The sequence below is a fragment of the Rattus rattus genome, chromosome 2 (genome assembly GCF_011064425.1).
Source record: "Rattus rattus isolate New Zealand chromosome 2, Rrattus_CSIRO_v1, whole genome shotgun sequence".
In the NCBI taxonomy this organism is placed as follows: Eukaryota; Metazoa; Chordata; class Mammalia; order Rodentia; family Muridae; genus Rattus; species Rattus rattus.
Window position 1 is genome coordinate 9,115,657 of NC_046155.1, and position 12,565 is coordinate 9,128,221.

Genomic DNA, 12,565 nt, shown 5'->3' on the forward strand with positions numbered 1-12,565 from the left:
CTGGCAGCTCAGCCCCACCCCGACAGCCCCTGTTTTCCTTGGTTGTGTTTTGGGGGGTGCCTGGCACCCCCCCAGAGACTCAGCTTCATGGCTGACAGGCGAAAACAGCAGGGGCTTCACCGATACCCTTGGTAACCGTAGTAATTCCTGTAGTATCGGTCTCTGTCCTGTTGGTGGTGGTAGTAGTAATTCTGCCACTAGAAGAGAGGGAAACCCCATCACTTAGAGCCAGAGCTGGCTGAGGATGAAGAGTACTCTTCCACTCATCCAGCTGGTCCCGTCCCCTTCACCCTCAATCTACTCCAAGATAATACTCACATCCCGGTTGTATTGTCTGTAATAGTCTCTGTATCTGTTGTATTCATAATCTCGACTGTAGAATCGTTCATAGTCACCCCTGTATCGATCATAGAAATTACGGTAGCCCTGAGGAAGGAGAGAGAGAGGAGTGGTGACGTATATAGGTCTTCAGAAGCACAACCCCAGTTTCCCACTACTGAACAAGACATATTTCATCTAGACACTATAAGCAGGGTAAATTCTTTTCCCGGGTTAAATTTTTCCAGATGAACATAGTAAGTGGGCAAAACCCTAAAGCCCTAAGAAAACAGCCCAAACCCCTCTGCTCCCCCAAGTCAATAGGAATGGCTTCACAGCCCAGAGGGAGGAGCAGAAGGAGAGCTGCACTCACCCCTCTGTTTCCAGACTGCCCCCAGTACTGCTGCCCGTAGGCCCGGTTGTCGTAGCCTCGGCGCTGCCCGCCCACTGGAAGAGAAATGGAGAGGGCGCTCAGACAGCTGGCATGGGGTCCTGGCTCCACATCTGAGTGGAAATCAAAAAGCTGGAGCCAAAGGCAATACTAGGGGAGGAGGGGCTTGCTCTGGCCAGGCTCACACCCTGTTAATTAAAGTACCAGCCAGGATCCTTTATTAAAAGAGTCTGAGAGGGGAGGGCACAAGAATAGACACAAGAAAACAAAGCCACCCTGCTTCTGAAGCTCCCAAAATCCTGTAAAAACATTTTAGATGATAAAAGGATACATGGCAGAGTTAGAAATATGAATAAAAACTGCCATTCACAAGATTAGACTCTCAGCCCAGAAAGGGATCTGAGGTGTCATATAGCCTATACCCATCACTGTACAGAAAGAAAACAAAATCTGCATTACTCAAAGCTAGCAACCAGTTATTCCTGGTGTCTAAGACACAGCTAGCACTAACCACCCACTGACTTACAGTTGCACACACATAAACACATACTTTAAAAAAAAGAAACAATTATAAATATACACTGGGAATTTAACTAACTAGACAATCTCAGGGAAAATTAATTCCACTAGAAACTAATACTCTAAAATGAGGGAAGAATACATTCACTTTTGTTTGCCCAATTGGATTGATTTGATAAAGCATCAAGAGATCTTAAGATGAGACTTAGACCTCACTGTGCATCATTAAGACTGTACTGAAGTAGGGAATCAACGTGCTGGCTGGCATGGAAGCTAGGCACATGATGAGGCACAGTACTGTTTCAAGGAAACATATTTCTGCCCCACCGTAACTGTCTTCTGGCTGAAAGATTATGGGGAAAGCATACGAAGCAGGGGGTAAGGGCACAAGAAGAAGTAAACTTCACCAGGGAGGCTGCTCACTGTGGGCAGCCAGGTGTCTAGGACTCACCATAGCCTTGGCCTCGGCTTCGGTTCTGCCGGTTTCTCTTGTTGCGGTTGTTCCGGCGGTTTGTCCGCTTCTCAGAGGGGGGCAGCAGCTTCCTTGCTTCCTCCTTGTATTTAGTAACAATGGGCTGAGCTTCCTCTTTTTCCAGCTCCCCATATGTCACCTCATCCATATAGTCGCATTTCTCAGGCAGAGAGAAGTTGGCTATAAGAATAAGAGAGAAGCTTGTGGGCCTAGAAAGTGCACAGACAGGGTAAGAATGCATGAAAATCTACCAGAGGAAGTATACTTTAGTTCTTGGTGGTTTGGGGGATCGCATCAGGGCTTTGTAAATAAATGTCCATCAAGTGAAGTGCTCTCTCACTGAGCTATATCCCATTTTGACACTTAGTTGTAAGGCTAGCTAGCTTTAATTGCCTTAGCTTCTTGCTCCTTCAGGAACAGCATTACAGTTATGAGCCAACACTCACAGTTATTATTTATTTCCTGGGACAGGAGCTTTCTACTGTCTCACTATGTACATCTGGTTTCGAATTCAGGAATAAAAGATGCACCATGCCCACCTTATAATAGTTATTAATAGCATATGTAAATCACACTATTCCTTCCCAGAATCTAGAGTTCACCATTCTTCTGCTGGCACCCTGCTCAGTGTGGGATTTCAGAAGCACACAGGGTTCCTGCCTTGCTATCTGGGTTTGTGAGTATTGGGATCGAAACTCCAGGCTTCATACTTAAGAAGCCCTTGTGAAGGGCTGAGCCAGGTAGCCATTGTGTTTTTTGTAGCCATTGTGTTTTTTGGATATAAGGTCTCATGCATCTCAGGGTGAGTAATGGCCCTTTCTGCTTCTTGCCTTCTGCAAAGTGGGATTACAATTATAGCTGCTGCTACCATACTTTGCTTCTCTATTCAGCCCCGCCTCTGTTATAATAGTTTTAGTATGTATAACTCAGGCTGGACTTTTGCTTGCAAAATTGTGCCCACTTCAAACTCAAGATCCTCCTGCCTTACCCTCCCCACAAGTAATAGAACAACAGGTCTGTTCATCACAGCAACCCAAGCCTAACACTTTCAAATCTTAACTTAGTAATGCTCTGTCTAAAATGTGCTAGGTTCATACCAGCTCACCCTCAAATAATCAAACTAACTGCTTTTTTGGGACATAGTCTCTTGTAAGTCAGGCTGGCCTGGAACTCCCTTATACACTTGAGGATGATCTTGATCCTCCTGCTCCCAATCTCATAAGCACTGAGATTACAGGCAAGTGTCACCATGACTTTTCCTCTTTTGTAAAGGCAGGATCTGTTTATTTAGCCCAGGATGACCTAGACTAGAACTCGCAACAATCTTCTTGCTTCAGCCTTCTGAGTGCTAGACAAGTGCTACTATGCCTAAACACAAACTTCCTTTTCCCTAAATTCATCAGCACAAGATGTGTGAACTAGAGTTACAAGTTCTTAAGTAAGCCATAATAAATTTGCAGTGATTACCAGGACTGAAGGAACACAGGTTAAATGTAACTGAGAGTTTTAGTGTTACTTAGATAAAAACTTAAGTCTCGGGAGAGATAACTCAGTAGTTAAAAGCATCTTCTTGTTCTTGTAGAAGACCCAGGTTCAGTTCCCAGCACCCATACGGTGGCTCATAATCATCTCTAAATGGAGTTCAGAGGCTCTGATGCCGTCGTCCGATTTCCAAGGGTACCACCATGCACACATTTAATACATATACATATATGTAGGCAAAATACAGAAATAAAATAAGTAAACCTAAAGAGAGGGGGGCGAGGGAGAAGAATGTGGTCCTATGTAGCCTGCCTGACCTATAACTTCCTGTCTAGACCAGGGTGATTTCAAGTTCACAAAGACATAACTGTCTCTTCCTCTGCTGGGATCAAAGGCAAGCACCACCCACGCCAGGCCAAGAAGTAACATGATTAGGGTTTCAAGCTGGGGCCGAGGGTATAGGTGGGGGATCACACTTGCCTTGCATGTACAAGGCCAAGTGTACATGTACAATTCCCAGCAAAACCCACTCCATATACACAGATAGTTACCCAAAGAGGCTAAAAGCATCTACTTGCCAGTAAAGGTCTCTTGTTTATCAGTTATACACGATGGCCAAGTACCTCATCTGCCTGTCTCTGGACTGCAAGTTCATAGACTATGCCATAGTGAATTTTATCTCAATTATGACTCTCAGATGAATCCAGTTATCGCTAGTTTACAAAACTGCACTAAATTCCTCCAAGTGCCTGACTATTTGCCAGGGGATGGTATAATTAATTCTATATAAATTCAGATGCTCCAGATCATAGATGTGGGAATTGAGTTTCCAGAGCCAGCAGCAGTTCACAGGGTAAGTGGAGTGCCACAAGCTAAAGATAACATGATGAAAAATGATCTAAGGAGAAGGACACAAAGCAAGACCATCAACATAGTTAACACTGTCTTGAAAGGACAGTACACTCAGGCAAATACCAAATCAAGAAATTAAAGCAAAAATGAGGGGTTGGGGATTTAGGCCTAGTGGTTAGAGCGCTTGCCTAGGAAGTGCAAGGCCTTGGGTTCGGGTCCCCAGCTCCGAAAAAAAAAAAAAAAAAAAAAAAAGAAAAAAAAAAAAAAAAAAAAAAAAAGCAAAAATGAAAACAAAACATAAACCTATTAGCATACCAGAAATCAAGGCATGGGAGAAAGACAACTTCTATCACTACTGCAATTTAATTTGAACCCTAACAATAATCTTTGCCATTTTCATGGAATATCAATCTTAATTTTAACATTTTAGTTATGAGAGTGGTTTCATTCCATATGCTGATATTTCCCAATGACTAGGCAGTGCTGGACAAATAAGTATTTACTTAATAAATAACTGATTCAAGTTCTTCCTTCATTTCAAATATCTTGTTTGGATTTAAACATCTCATTTGTCATCCTTCCATTTTGAGATAGCATCTCATTTAGCTCAGTCGAGCCTCCAACTCCATATCCTCCTGCCTTCATCTCCCAAGTACTGAGATTAGAGGCATGTATCACCCTGCTTTTTTTCCCACCCACGATATGGTGCTACTGTGCCATCCAGGCTGGTCTCTCCTAATTCATAATCTTCTTTCCTGAAAATGTCTCAAGTGCTGGGATTACGAGCATGTACCAGGAACTGATATTTATACCCTTTCATTAGTTTATCCAGTGGTTGAATCCATTAAACTGCTCTTAAATGTCATTTTAGATGTGGAGAGTCAACCTCTTGGTGATAAGAGGTTCTAGCAGGGTTGCACTAACCAAGGAATGGATTCTCTAATCCATGAAATTTTAGCCCACCTTTCATCTCCAGCATTATAGACTCAGGCACATCATCTCCCTCCACTTCTTTCCTCAACTCCAGCCTTTTCTTCCAGTCTTCCTCATTAGGAACAACTACCACCACTTTCCTGGAGAAGGTCTTGAACAGCAATAACTTCCTTCGTTGGCCAGAGTTGTACACATTACACTAGTAATAGGAGTAATAATGTGTTTAAGGATAAAGGTCATAACTCAACTTACAATAGAATACTTTATCTTCTATAACTGAAGCATCGAATTAGAAGTCAATACACAATTTCCTTTAATAATAATCACTCAGTATCATTGCTTTGTGGTAATCAGGATCAAACCTAGGGCTCTGCATATGCTAGAGACTGCTCTACCACTGAGCTATAATCCCAGCTCTCCCTTGATTTTTGAGATACTACTTGGCAAATATCATTTCACATATCAGGAAAACTGAAGTTAGAGAGGTAAAAGTCTTGGCCAAGATTGAAAATATAAGTAAGCCAGGATTGAGGAATTCAATGAAATAAATGAATGAATCCAAATCTCCTTCCCTCCCCCTATCATCTGAGTCCAGACACTTTCAGTAAACCATGTAAGTTCAAATACATTACATAACTCACAAGCAGACAGTCATTAGGTAACCTGAGTCTATTCCATAAATCAGTTCTACATGTGTATCCCAGTCTGACTCTAAAAGAGATACAAAATTTTCATCTCTGGAACTCCTTTAAAACCAGATTCCTCTTGAAATGTCTGCATACCTGATCGAGAATAAAGTTCCTCTTTGACCGTGAAGCAATCTGGACCAGCTTACTAAGGCACTGGGAGGCTTGCTGAACTAAGAGGTCTCGACTCTTGGGGTCCATCTCTGGCTCCTCAAGCCCCTTCATCTGATGAGTGAGAAATACAAAGAGTTACACAGCAAGTTCAGGCATCTAAGTCAACTGTTCAAATTCTACAAGGGTCACATGAACTCATCACATTGTCAATTTCCTGTATCAGTCACTTCCAAAAAACCTGGATTTATTCCAGATTGCATGTTTGCAGAAATTTGACAATCCAGGAAGGGTGGGGCATATCTTAACACACTGGCAGTGTGTGGCGTCTTTGTTCTCACACACTTCAAAGACACCCTCCATCCCTAAGAAAAGGCTATCAGAGATTTGCAGTCTCTACGGCAGACACCACAGCGGACTAACCATCCCTCACTACTCCTCAGCAACTGACCCTCATTTGTGTGAGCACAGTCTCAGCTCCCAGGACGTTGTATCTTTTCTCAGGGTTCTCTTTTGCATATTTCAGTGCCCACTGGGTCTTTCCAGATCCAGGAAGTCCCACCATCAGAATCACCTGCAAGTAAAAGAAACAGAAATAAAATAAAAAATTGATTTTATAAAACCCAATTTTCTTTTTTTTTTTTTTCTTTTTTCTTTTTTTCAGAGCTGGGGACCGAACCCAGGGCCTTGCCAGCAAGCGCTCTGCCACTGAGCTAAATCCCCAACCCCAAAACCCAATTTTCTTTAGAAAATAATTTCCCTATCTAAGTTTGACAGTAATTTTAAAATACACTTGAAAGCACATATCCACCACTCTTCTAAAGCATGAACCCTATACATCTGCATACCTCACACTCCTCTATGGTCTTGGGAGGGACTGCAGTCCGCACACGCTCCTCGACAGGCACAGCATGGATGAACACAAACTCTTCTGGTGGTGGGAAAAAGGGCTCCTCCTTCTGACCAAAGTTTAATTCTATGACACAATTTTTGCAAAGGACATGGGGTAGAAGGGCTCGATCTCCTAGAGATTCCTTGCTGATTCGGAATGCCACACCCAGGTCTTCTCCATTTTTAGAGAAAGAAAGTTCAACTTCTCCTGTCTCAAAATTCTACAAGGACAAAAAGCACAAGAGCACTTACAGGTTGACAGGTTTTAAGGACAATGAAGTCTTACTGCTTTTTTTAATGTTGGGAGGATGGACAGATGGGTCAGGGAGTAAAGACACTTGTCACCATGTATGATATCATAAATTTAGTCCCTAGAGCCCACAAAGTAGGAGAAAACTGTTCTGACCTCCACACATACACTTTGATATGCACCCTTCCCCACAAATAAATGTAGAAATAAGCAAATAAGTGAATGCTGGGGCTATTGCACATCTCAAATAAGCAAGCAACGCATCAAATACATAAAAGACAGCAGTTGGTACGAAGCATAGCTGAATACTCTTAGTCTTTTATCTACCCTTTGCTACAAATCCACAATTTTCAGGAACACTTACAGCAAAACAGCCAATAACATCATTTTCCCCAAAGGTCTGGCCAAATTCCTCAAATTGCCCATTCTCTGCCTTGAGTCCTCTCCCATCAAAACCATAGGAGAATTCATCTTCACCTAGAAGAGGCAACAATCAATTACCAATCTGCAAAGTTTCCACAGAGTAAGCAACATGGTAACAAACACAAACAAGAAGTTACAAAATAACCTTACCAAGCTGAGAACAGGAGAAATCAACAGACCACCCAACTCGAAGGAGGGAGACTTCTGTGCAGCCTTCTTTCATTGGGAGATTCTGCGTTACCTGGTCAAGTCAAAAAATGAACTCTTAGGTTTAAATTCTATAATAAATGCAAGTACAAAGTCTGAGTTACAGAGATAAGATTTGTATACAAAGTGGAAAAGAAAAACAAACAAACAAACAAAAACCAACCACCCACCTCAGCTCAATACTAGAAAAAGAACTTTTACCAAACTTAAACCAAAGTTGTGGGCCTGGGAATATAGCGCAGAGGTACAAGCGCCTAACTGTACAAGGCACCGATCCATTAGATAAAACACATAAAACACACAATAAAACAAAGTCAAAAGGGCCGATTTGTTCAGTGTTAAGGGTGTGTTCAAGCAGGGTACCCTTTTCTGAACTAATGAAATGCTGATAGGAGTCTAATACACAGTTTAAATACATGGTTTTCAAGAATGACTTACCGGGGTTGGGGATTTAGCTCAGTGGTAGAGCACTTGCCTAGCAAGCGCAAGGCCCTGGGTTCAGTCCCCAGCTCCGAAAAAAAGAAAAAAAAAAAAAAAAGAAGAATGACTTACCTTGGCCTCAAAGCATACTTTTCCCTTTGTTACTCCATAAGTACTTCTTGCCCCAGACCAAAGGGTAGGGAATTTTTCTGAGAAAAGTGGCTGGCCTCCATATCGGTCTTTGCTTATTTGAAAATGGAGATCCGAGGTATCTGTTAGGAAAGAAAGATGCAGGGCTGGAGAGATGGCTCAGTGGTTAAGAGCACTGACTGCTCTTCCAGAGGTCCTGAGTTCAAATCCCAGCAACCACATGGTGGCTCACAGTCATCTATTAAAAAAATAAATCTTAAAAAAAAAAAAAAAAAGAAAGATGCAGCTGATTTACTACAATGTTCAATTCTGAAAAGTGCTGAGCAAATGGATACATATACTGTCCAAGTACCCAAGCTATGAAGTTTTACTGTCAAAAATCATTTCTAGATCACTCCAGAGTTAATGCAGGAGGATCACAAGTTGGAAGCCAGCCTGACATACACAACAAAGCCCTAGCTCAGAAACCACAGCAATCTGCTTCATACATACACGTGTCCAGGTTCACAAGCGTCTGATCCTCCTCTTCGTCTTTTGCTTCTTCTTCTGGAGGTGGTGGGGACTTTGAGCTACAGGTAGAGGAGAGTAAATGCAATATAACCAAAGCTACCTTCTCTTTGAGTTATTTGTGTGGCACTGTCCTTTTAAACTATCAGTGAATTATCAAATTCCAGCAGACAGTTTCTTTCAGTCAATGAGAAAAGGGAATAGGATTTTCCATCATAGATTTATTTACTCTAAAACTTATGCCTATAAAGACCTAGTCCAGTCTTCAATCCACCCCTCCTTCCACACTGTAATCAACAACAGGGATACCAAAAGCAGAGCAGACACTCCCATCAAGGGAGTGTTTCCCTCACCGGCTGTGGTAAGCCTCCTCTCGGAATTCATAGTAAGCTCGGCCATGTTCATCCTTCTCATCCCGCTGTCTCTTTACCCCCCGCCGCACACCATCTGAGCCTGCTGGTTTTGACTTTTCACTATCTTGGTCATCTCCTACAAAAGGGAGGGAAAGAAAATCAGTAGTTTTTATTTTGGAGCATAGAATGAGCTCAGAACTAAGAGACTCTGAGTAAACTTAAGGAAAATGAGGCTATATGATTGAGACAGTGTTCCTATTATACCCATGTTTTATTTCCAAAATTATTGGTTAAGATGGGCGGGGGGTGGGGTGGGTGGGATGGAGGGAAGACCACCATGGGCTAATTAAATTGGGCAATTTTTAGATTCTATATTTATCTACTCCAATAGGTGAATTTCAATTCTCATGGCAAGTACTTAAGGACTATTTTCTAGCACTTTTCAGCAGCTACGTGACACAGAACCCTCACATTTTCTTTAAGAGACTACCTTTTCTACGTTAAAATGCACGGCTTTACAATGACAGGTGTATTTTTAATAGGAACTTGAACCCAGAGAAACTCTTAAGTCACAAGCAACCCATAAATAACACTGCATCTTTACTGCATGGAGTTTGGGGCAGGAAGGTGGTGTTGTATATTTAGTAACATTCTTTTTTTTGCTGCTGTTGTTTTTTTTCTAGACAGGGTCTCACCATGTAGTTTCTGCTTGTCCTAAAACTCACTATTTAGATCAGACTGGCCTAAAACAGAGATCTGCCTGCCTCTGCCTTCAAGTGCTGGCATTGAAGGCCTGTGACACCAAACTTGGCAGCAACACTCTTTACAAGGAAACACATGGAGTTTTTTCTTAGGCTTTAATGTTTTGTAGGTTTAAGTGTTTGTAACAATTCCACTAAAACTCTCCCTTATCCTTCAATGCTTTTTATCTGCTATTTGGGATAACACAAATTAAGAGTTACGTAATAGGATTTCGGTCCCAGGACATCAGACACAACAAAAACTCCAAACGTTATACTTTGTGAATACATTTCGACTTTATAGTACTAACAGCCAAAACAAAAAACAAGAAACAACAAAACAGTACAAAAAGCCCTAAGGCAAAACAAACAAACAAACAAATCCCCCTATTTGAAAGTAGACTCAGAAGCAGCTCTCCTTCCTCTGAAAGACACTCTATAGATTAGCTCTAACCATGCACACATTTCAAAAGGATAAAGGTCATTAACTCCTGGGGGAAGTCTCCACAAATCTTGTACCACAAGCATCCCTCAATCATTTCAGCTCAGGAAGTTAGGAGCCTTAAAGGCTCCAGTGTAGAATATGCTTATTTACAGACTGGGTAGGACAATTAAAATAAAAACACAACAGGGATAAAGTAAAAAGCCCCAGTCAAGTAACTAACATGTTACTAAAAATGTTACCAGCCTAAGAGTTTCTCTTTGCTAGTTAATGATTAAACCCAAGAGACTCACACACACACACAGTCTCCTACCGCTTAAGCAGGAAGGGACAAGGTTAGATATACAGAGTCTCTTTGAGGACTAACGTAGGTTTGACAGAGCAGCATTTCACGGACTGTTTATTGCTTAACATTTTTAAGGTAAGGAACGAACTGTCAGGTAGACTGAAGGCTGAGGTCCCTTGTAGATCGCCAAATTTTCCAGCATATTTTCGGCAAAAGGTATTCAGCCAAAGGGGGGGTGGGCACCAGAAGATTGATCTACAGGTAGTCCGAAAGCAATACACCAATACACACCACACACACACACACACACACACACACACACACACACACACACACCCCCACCCACCCATCCACTAACACCAAGGAACCACGTTAGGCAGGAACCTCCCTCCTGCAAACAGCGGAGAGACAAGACGTCCAAACCCTCAAAAAGATGGGCAGTGGATGAAAGCCACCTTCCCGGGAGAATCCCATCAGCCACTAGAACAGTGCACTTTCGGGCAAGTGCAAACAAGGAATCAGATAGCGCGGTGCAGGGTGGGGTGCTAGATCGGAGACGCACCCGGCAGGTTGGAGCCGGGCTCTGCTGCCAGTTCCTCACCTTGTTCCTCTATGGCCTTGTCACCCGGTGCCTCGGATCCGGGAGTCTCGTCTCCGCTCCGTTCCTCCGGCCCGTCTTCCTCCCCCTTGCCGTTGTCATGCTCTTCGCCACCATTTACCCCACCTGACCCGGCCGTGGCCTCCGCCGGTATGTCGGAAGCTTCGGGCTCGGCCTCCATGGCTGACGTCTCCGGGGGTTCCGGAGGCGGCGGCGCGGCCTGGCCCAAAGCCTGAGCAGGTGGTGGCTCCTCGTCTTCGTCCTCAAGCAGCGCCTCCTCGTCCTCCTCCTCCTCCTCGTCGTCCTCCTCCTCGTCCCCGCCCGGGCCTCCGCCCGACGCGGCCACAGGCCGAGGCTCCGCCTTGCAGGCCCCGCCGGGCCCGGCCCCACCAACGCCGGCCTCGTCCTCCAACATCTCAGCATCCAGTGCCTCCTGAAGCCGCTGCGCCAGATCCATTTTGAGGCCGCGCGAATCCAGGCCCCGCCGCTGAAGCTCCGACCGCAGCTCGGTCACTTTCAGCCGCTTCACCTCCATCGCCGCCGCCGCCTCCTCCGCCTCCCGCCGCCTCCTCCCCTGCGAACTGTCGACCGAGCCCGACCGCGCAGGCGCCGCCGCCCGCCTCCGCCTCCCGCGCCAGCACTGAGCCCGCGCTAGCAAGCGCACGCACACAGAGGCAGAGACCGCGCTGTTTTCGCGGCGTGTTTGTGTCGCCTTCCTCCTGCCCTGCCCCTTTCGGCTCACTGAGCCCAAAACAAGACAGCGAGGAGCAGCTTCCGAGACATTCAGTACTCCACTGCCCGGTAGTGCGCGCCGAGGACGACAGAGTTCCTTCACTCCTCCTCCCTCCTCTTAGAGATCCGGGCCAATCAGCGAAGGCGACATAACCGCGCAGCCGCACAGAGGCCTGAGGCTGGCTGTGGCTCAAGTGCCTCGTAGCACGGAAGCGTGCGCGCGCTCCTCTTTCCGTACTTCAGTTGTAGGCTCTGCGCAGTCGCGCCAGGGCCCCGCCCTCCTCACGTCTCTTACTTCCTGCCTGCTCCCAATTGCCGGAGCACCTTAGGTCTTACTCGATGTCCTCCTTTACTTATTCTTTGACTGCTACTTCTGAGACTAGTAACCGAAGACAAGCTGGAGGGATGGGTAGTGCAGGGTTTTCGTAGCTAGTCAGTAAAGACCTTTTCAGCACCGAGGGAGAGAGAGCAATGCCGGGACCTCTTTCTGTGCTTAAACATCTACCCAGCAACAGAGGCGCCAACCTCACCCTTTCCCTCTCTCATTGGCCAGCTTGAATCGTAGTCTGTTGCTCTGATTGGCCATCCGATATCGTGCGGCTTTTTTTCCTATTGGAGAAGTAGCCGGGAATTTTTTTTTTTCCGGGTTGGTCCGCTGGGGAGGCGGGGCCGGTTCTGCGGGATTACTTTTCTAGACTCCTTTCTGATTGGGTGGTATGACGCAATGCGCGCGCCCCATTAGATGCTAAACTGCTGGCCAGTCTGCTCTTTTTCCTCTCAGTGCTCCTGCACTTGGGCCGAA

The 12,565-nt window shown here is 44.8% G+C and overlaps 1 protein-coding gene across 2 annotated transcripts; it reads right to left on the reverse strand.

The window, feature by feature from the left end:
* Hnrnpul2 (heterogeneous nuclear ribonucleoprotein U like 2) lies at positions 1-11,915 on the reverse strand. Of its 2 annotated transcripts, XM_032891558.1 has the most exons (14): positions 11,035-11,906; positions 8,966-9,101; positions 8,598-8,674; positions 8,088-8,227; positions 7,479-7,569; positions 7,270-7,382; positions 6,613-6,876; positions 6,216-6,338; positions 5,750-5,878; positions 4,998-5,166; positions 1,680-1,880; positions 692-765; positions 319-426; positions 1-197 (listed from the first exon to the last, which is right to left on the reverse strand). In XM_032891558.1, exons 1-14 carry the CDS (start codon positions 11,564-11,566, stop codon positions 117-119), a joined length of 2,238 nt encoding a protein of 745 aa, XP_032747449.1. In that variant the 5' UTR covers positions 11,567-11,906; the 3' UTR covers positions 1-116. The 2 variants fall into 2 exon arrangements, with proteins under 2 accessions (XP_032747449.1, XP_032747450.1); XM_032891559.1 differs by lacking the exons at positions 1-197; positions 692-765 and having other exon boundaries at positions 11,035-11,915.
* Between the last annotated feature and the right edge of the window lie 650 nt (positions 11,916-12,565).

What these genes read in the sequence shown, in the direction of transcription:
- Hnrnpul2 (XM_032891558.1), bottom strand. Translation starts at nt 11,566, where the DNA reads ATGGAGGTGAAGCGGCTGAAAGTGACCGAGCTGCGGTCGGAGCTTCAG. An exon ending in GCTTGTGAACCTGGACACGT is followed by an intron (nt 8,228 to 8,597) that starts GTATGTATGAAG and finishes CTTTCCTAACAG; the next exon opens with ATACCTCGGATCTCCATTTT. An exon ending in TTTCTCCTGTTCTCAGCTTG is followed by an intron (nt 7,383 to 7,478) that starts GTAAGGTTATTT and finishes TGCCTCTTCTAG; the next exon opens with GTGAAGATGAATTCTCCTAT.